The 7,485-nt window shown below is 32.4% G+C and overlaps 1 protein-coding gene across 1 annotated transcript in view; it reads right to left on the bottom strand.

Moving 5' to 3' along the window:
• The window catches only part of LOC107667887 (apoptosis-stimulating of p53 protein 2-like), a 32,494-nt gene that overhangs the window by 15,334 nt on the left and 9,675 nt on the right, over positions 1 to 7,485 (bottom strand). The window contains exons 2-3 of the mRNA XM_016459625.1: positions 4,309 to 4,456; positions 3,732 to 3,845 (exon numbers count right to left, since the gene is read on the bottom strand). Coding sequence (XP_016315111.1) covers positions 3,732 to 3,845; positions 4,309 to 4,456 — 262 coding nt within the window. The remainder of the gene's footprint in view (positions 1 to 3,731; positions 3,846 to 4,308; positions 4,457 to 7,485) is intronic.

Genomic DNA, 7,485 nt, shown 5'->3' with positions numbered 1-7,485 from the left:
AGCAGCGCTGCACTTATGAACTTTAATATGCATTATACAGAGGCAAGATGAAAAGAAAAAATGCCATCTAAACTTTTCTAAAGACAGTAAGTTCCCCTCAGACATACATTCATATAAACTCCTACCCCTAAATGAATCGCGATTTGTTTAGCATCTCAACCGATTTGAATCGTCACATATTTTAATCGATTTTCAACCGGCTCGCGGTTAATTGTTACATCCCTACTTATTTCACTCACTGAAATGCAAATCAATTTCTAACCTTTATATAATGTGCTTTTTCTGTTTTTTTTTGGTTGGTATTCTGTCTCTATACGTTAAAATAAACCTACCATAAAAATTACAGACCCTTCGTTTCTTTGTAAGTGGGCAAACTTACAAAATCAGCAGGGGATCAAATAAATATTTTCCCCACTGTACCTAAATTCTGTGTGAAAACAGCAACCACAAACACAACAGATACGAGTCAAACTGCGTGTAATTGACATAATTATTCTCGACAGAGAAATAAGAAACTCTTTGTGAAGTAAAGCCAGGCGTACAGAGCCGATGTCACTCGCATTGTTGTGTAACAGCCGGTCTTTGTCCGGTGAAGAGGGCCAAAATCACTCGGAGAAATCTGAAACCTCACACATGGTTTCACATGACTGGGATGTTTAAACTTCTCAGGGGAATAGGGAGGATTCACTTCAAACATGCCGTGTAAACAAACTAGTAGAAATTGCGGCAAAGGGTATTTATGAGTTAAAAATAACATGCAAAACAACTGACGAAAAACTACTTTAAACTGTGTGAGATTTTATATGTATTATATATTTTGATACATATTTCCAATTACAAATAAATGAATAAATAACCAAATGAAAATTCTGTGGTACGATAACCTACAGAATAATAGCAAATAAAAATATAAATTAAAAAAAATCAGTTGTGTGATATTTTATATATGTATTGTACGTTTTAATACATATTTATAATTGTAAAAAACAGAATAGAACAGAATAGAAAAATAAGTAAAACTTCTGTGGTGCCATAACTTACACATCAATAACAAATAAACAAACAATAAAATATATAAATACATAAACAAAAAGGGGTATTTATGAGTTAAAAAATAGCATGCAAAACAACTGACCAAAAATGACTTGAATTAACTTAAATTAATTGAAGTTGTTTCAGGTTCTACATATATAATATAATATAATATAATATCTAAAGAAAAAATCAGTAATAACATAACTTACACAAAAATAACAAATAAATAGTTAATTTATTAATAATTTCCAGGACCACTTTTGTTACATGAATTATGTGCTATTTAGGTGCTTGATTATATGGGAGTGGCAAAAATTAATAAGAATGAGAGAAAAATTGTGTGTATTGAATGTGTGTGTGTGTGTGTGGGGGCATATGTGTTAGAGACTGAATTCTTGGATGCGTTCAGATGGAAAGTGATGACTCACACACACACACACACACACACACACACACACACACACACACACACACACACACACACACACACACACACACACACACACACACACACACACACACACACACACACACACACACACACACACACACACACACACACACACACACACACACACACACAAAACGAGCAGCCGTGTTTGGACTACACCTGCTCATTACTCTCACACAGGTGTTCATTCACCATCTGCACTCTGCAATATGAGATATACATTTCAGTATTATCTTAATTGTTTTTCCTAAACAGCATTGTGATTAAATAGATACCAGATTTGATTCTTAGAAGTTTCTTTTGAGAAAAAGGACTAAGTTATCTCACATGTGTCTCCTCTGGAGTTTCAGAACAGATGTCAACAATGTCTCAAACTGTGCTCAGATTTGCCAAGATACCAAAGTATGCAATTATATATCAACAACTGTCTCATTTGTGACTGTTTCAATTTCTTCTTTTAGGTGAAACATAGCTAAATACCTTATAGTTAATACCTAAAAAACATCCCCTACACAAGCAATACAGTTTTCCATTGCGTGTGCATGCTTTTAGGACACAAGATAAAGATCCATTCTGATCTATTCCAAAGCCCCCTACCCTTAGGCAGTGCCCACAAAACAAGCCGTTCTGCGGCAAATAATTCATGCCTCAACACAGCCGTAACCATGTCAAATTTACAACCCCTCTATTCACAGTCTCCCATAAAAGGAAATGACATTCACGCCTATCCGCAACAACGGCATGTCCACACTGACAGCAGACCGCCGAGGGGGAGAGGATGTAATCGAATGAGTCTGTGATTTGGCATGTAAAAAGAGCCAGTCTATATTCAAATTGCCATCCAACCATACAGCAGAGAGTAAATAATAAACAACACGAAACATTCTCCACCACTTTTGCACTGCATTCTAACAAATTCTAACAAATTTTAACTATAAGCTGCAATATAATGATGGCTTCAGAAAGGTAACGGGACTGATGGTAACAGGTTTGACAGTGAAATTATACTTCCATTATTTATGGAAGGGTAATTGCATTACTTTAAAAAATAACATCTATATATATATATATATATATATATATATAATGGTAACGGGGTTGACAGTTATACAGATTAATGTGATGTATTGAAAATAGAATATGCTTCTTACAAAGAGAATTTAATCCTGAAATGTTTAAGAATATATACTTTTCAATTAATAGTTGATTATTATTATTATTATTATTATTATTAGGCGGCCTATTATAATTAGGCTATTATTATCAAATTGCCCCACTATTTCACTTCAGCACCGAATTTCACACTCGCGCAAATGAGGATTAGAGCCAGTCGCTGGTGAAGGAGTCTCCAACCACAAACACAAACGTACATCGTCTGCTGATATAAGGTATTTCATTGCATTTTAACAAGGAATCTGAACTGGCTATATATGTGCAATATTTTAACCGAGCCCTCACTAACTGAGTTTAACGCCACAGTTATGTTAGAATGCATTTCATTCTTGTTTCTGTGGCGGCGCGTTGGGCTCGTCATGGGTGCGCGGTCTGGAGCGCTGTATGACTGATGGATCCGTTCAATTTAGTTTTACTCCAAATATATGAACTTACCTGTTTTAAATACTTTTATATTTAACGTGTTCGTTTATGTCCAATATTTAGTGTTAAACTGTTGGGTCTTTAAAATAAATCTACTTTTGATTTTCACCGTTGACTGCAGACCTTTTAGACTGATAACTTCCGTGCTCTGATGCGGCAAACTTGTCACAGGACGCGCGGTCCTAATAGCGATGTATGACTGTTGTATCCGGATATATATGAAATAGCTGTTTTAAATATTTTTATATTTAACATGTAAAAAGGAAAAAAAAAATACTATAAATATTTTTTTCCCTTTTCTTAAACCTTAAGCTCAAACAAATAAAACATGTTTAATAAAATATTATCCCATCTAAAAAAGTAAATATAAAAAAAAATATGGCATTTGCTAACATAGCAAGGAAAAGTCAGAAATACACAGGTGGGGACAGGCAAAGAATTCATCCTCATAATGAAACGAAAACGTGAAATGTGTATATTAACACACAGTGAATGTAATTTTTTTTTTTTTACACATATTCATATGAGGACAAAAGTGCAACCAGTTTTGTAAAATGACCCAAACACACTTTCTGAAAGAATTCAGTGACTTTTGAAAGCACAACACTCTCTCTCTCTCTCTCTCTCTCTCTCTCTCTCTCTCTCTCACCTGTATCGTGGCCAGGTGCTCGGTCATGGCGCAGGAAGAATCGCACCTCTGCCCTTTGCTGACCCCAGCGCTGCAGTACTTCGATAATTCGCTCACTGTCACCAACTACTCGCTCTAAAAAAGGAAGCAACCAATAAGAAACAAGGGATGCAAATTAGGTGGCAGAGATCCATTCTAGAGTGATGCATCACTGCACCTTTACACCACAGTCACATGGACAGGTGCAGAAAGATGATTTCTATGATTTTTACTTTTGTAACAACTTTGTTAAAGGGATAGTTAACCCCAAATAGAAAATTCTCTCATTCACCTTCAGTTCATTCCAAAGATTGATGACTTTCTCAAAAGGAGATACTTTGACAAATGTTCATGCTGCTCTTATAAACCTAAACTTTAAAATTGAAAAATCATGAGAGAACTTTAATGTTTGGGTAGTTTACCCAAAATTTTTAATTTAGTCATGTTTAAATGTCAAGTTTAAATTGTTGGTTGCTTTAAAAGTGAAGCTATATCAAAATAACATTTTGGAATAACCTTACTCAATAAGATAAACAGGAAAGTGCAAGTCAGCTCATACCAGATCCTCTCCACATCTCGGCCAGATAGCAGTCCACCTCCCCCGGCTCTTTACACATGTCCACCACATCTCGACACAGCGTCTCCGGCGTGATGGGAAGCTCAGTGAAGTGCTTGTCGCTATTGCTGAGGTACACCGTTAGGAACATCTGAGTCAATAATAATAATTAAAAAATACAACATGGGAGGTTATAACAAAAGACAGAAAAAACACTCTAAAAAAGAACATTTATTAGTTCCTCAATGATTTTTTTGATTATCTAGTTCTTAAGAAAACCATCTATGAACACAGACCAGAATTTATTTCTCTGATCTAAAGCAGTGTTATTTTAGTATTATTTCTATACTATAAAAGTATTTACTAATATTTTAAATGAGCTTTTAATTTTATATTTTCAGTTCAGTTTAAGTTTTAGTCATTTACTCATTTTATGCTCTTTTGTATTTTTTTAAAATAATTTTATAGTTTATTTGTTTAAATATTTATATTTAGCTTTCATTTATTTTATTAACTTAAACTTATTTTATTTCAGCTGCAAAGGCAACATTTATAATTTTCATATTAGTTTGAGCAATTTTACTACATCAACTTTTTAATTCATCAAAATGTATTTCAGTTAGCTTCCAAAGCAAGTTTATGTTTTAGGGTTTTCATCTAATATTTATATTTTATTTCAGCTTAAGTTTTAGTAATTTTATTATGTGCTTTTGTAATTTTATTAGTCTTTTTATTATTTCAATTTAGCTTTAATGAATTTTAATTTAATTTTTAATTTTAGAACATCAACTTAAACTTACACTATTTTAGTTAGCTGCCAAGTCAACATTTCTAATTTTAATTTTTTTGTTTTGTTTTCTAATTTTCAAATTTAAGTTTTTTTTCCCCTTTCAGCTATATTTCAATTAACCAAAAATATTTTTTATTGTTATTTTTAGTTAACAATAACAACACTGAACTTATAATGTTACAAACAATGATTTTCCATCTCTCAAGATCCATACAGACAATTCAAATTATGAATGCTCTCAACCATCCAGACTGCTTATAGATTTGTGACTATATGCCAGATGCCCACGTAATCTTATAATACAGCTGTACATGTGGGTGAAAATACCAAGATGGATGGCTGACAGCAAAAAAGATGCTGTATTTCTGTCTTGGCACTTTAATTGCAGCCGGCACAGATGGCTGTCACATCAAGAGGGTTCTTATCCAGAAATAAAACACAAGCACGGGGTAATTAGTCAGAAAGCAAGGAGGTAATTGATTTGTAATTCCGAAGTGAACAGCAGTTTTGGAGGAAAAAGACAAGGTTATTGTCAATGTGGGTTACATCAATGTAAATGAATGAGATTTTTGTATTATTATTAAATAAACATAAATAACGAGGTCATAAACTCAACATTTTAACTAATAAAGAGTAAGCATATTTTTGAAGGACAATTCTGCTAGTGTGTGTTTATTTTCAGACTATCGGCAGCAGAGTTATTATCACTGCTGATACCCGAGTGCAAAAACACTCAGCAGTTCTGTTTACTGTGTGTGTGTTTTCATGCTTTGCCAAGCGAAGCTGAGGTACTACTGTCACACCAGATGGGTAGAGGCAAACTCAGTGGCTCTTCCACCTTAACCTGAGTCACACACCGGGAAAGGAAACGGTGCTGCATAAGAATTCCTGAACACACATATTTTCTCACACGGTTCTGATTCTGATTGGTCAACTGCGACATTATGCAGTCAAATGTGTTTGTATAATGGCCACTCATTTTTTCAACTGTTTAGCCATCAACTGATTTCTATCTTTATTATTTTATACATTTTAGAATATTAAGATATATATTAAATATTGTAAATTTTGTAAACCTCAAAGTATGTAACTTTTGCAACCTCAAATACTTTAAAATAAAAAGCCTGAAATTCACAACCCAGATTTTACCAGCTAAATATTGTAACATGAAATTTGCTTTAATATTTAATAGAAATATTAGATTAGAAACCAAATGTTGCCTTCAACTAACTGAATTGAAATACATTTTAGTACTGAAATTACTAAAACTGAAAACCAAATAAATTAAAGCTAAATCGAAATATTTAAAAATAATAACTAATATTAAACCTAAAATTAAATGAAAATATAAAATAAAAGCTGATTCAAAATGAATAAATGCTGTAATGCATACATAATATCAAAATAACACTGCACTAAAGTATCTGAATTTCAACTGATATAAAATAATTTCAAATATTTGAGTCACAAAAAATAACATTTCAATGCACCAATGTTACTTTAATATTATTTTTGATATTTACATTTTTACAAGTTTTTCTGTCTAATATTTATATTTTATTCCAGCCTTGTTGAAATTAACAGAAACAATTGCAACTTGAGTAGTTTTAGTTAAAGGTCCCATATTGTCAAAACTGAAATTTGCTGGCTTTTTTCCACAATAACTGAGGTCTAGGGGCTATTTAACTACCATATAAGTTTTCTTTGTCTTCAGAGCCTTGTGTACAGAATAGTGTTAATTTTGTCAGCTATTTTCATTTTAGTCTTAGTCCCGGGCTAAAATGTTCTTGTTGGTTTTGATTATATTTAGTCAACCTTATCCTATTTAGTTTTAGTCAAGTTTTAGTCGACTAAAAGTCTCAACATCTTAGTCTAGTTTTAGTCCAAGAAAATCGAAAGTATTTTAGTCTAGTTTTAGTCGAAGAAAACCTGAAGTATTGTAGTCTAGTTTTAGTCAATGAAAACTTGACATTTTAGCAATAAGATTATTATTAATTAACCATACAGCAGTATTAATTTTGGCAGCCATTTTTAATTTAGTCTTAGTCTTACTCAAATGTACATTTTAGTTATCATATTTAGACAAACTTGTCCTGTTTTTATTTATTCAATGAAATGTATGAGCATTTTAGTCAGGTTTTTTAGTCAATGAAATATTAGTCACATTTTCGTCATTCTGTATAATGGTTAAACTGATAAAAAAAAAATTTGTTCTCAAAATTATAATCGCAGTGAGTGTTGTCATTTGAGAAATTTACTTTTGCATTTCAGGTATTTAACTTTCTCCAGTAAGCACAAACCAATAGAATGTGGACACACACATGGTGTATTTTACCTCATCTAGTGTACTGATTTATTATAGGCTTTTTATTATATAAATCAACACCAAA

This window comes from Sinocyclocheilus anshuiensis, unplaced genomic scaffold (assembly GCF_001515605.1).
Source record: "Sinocyclocheilus anshuiensis isolate Anshui unplaced genomic scaffold, SAMN03320099.WGS_v1.1 scaffold2293, whole genome shotgun sequence".
NCBI classification, from domain to species: Eukaryota; Metazoa; Chordata; class Actinopteri; order Cypriniformes; family Cyprinidae; genus Sinocyclocheilus; species Sinocyclocheilus anshuiensis.
The sequence above is the reverse complement of the archived record's forward strand: the minus strand, read 5'-3'. Positions and strand labels throughout refer to the sequence as shown.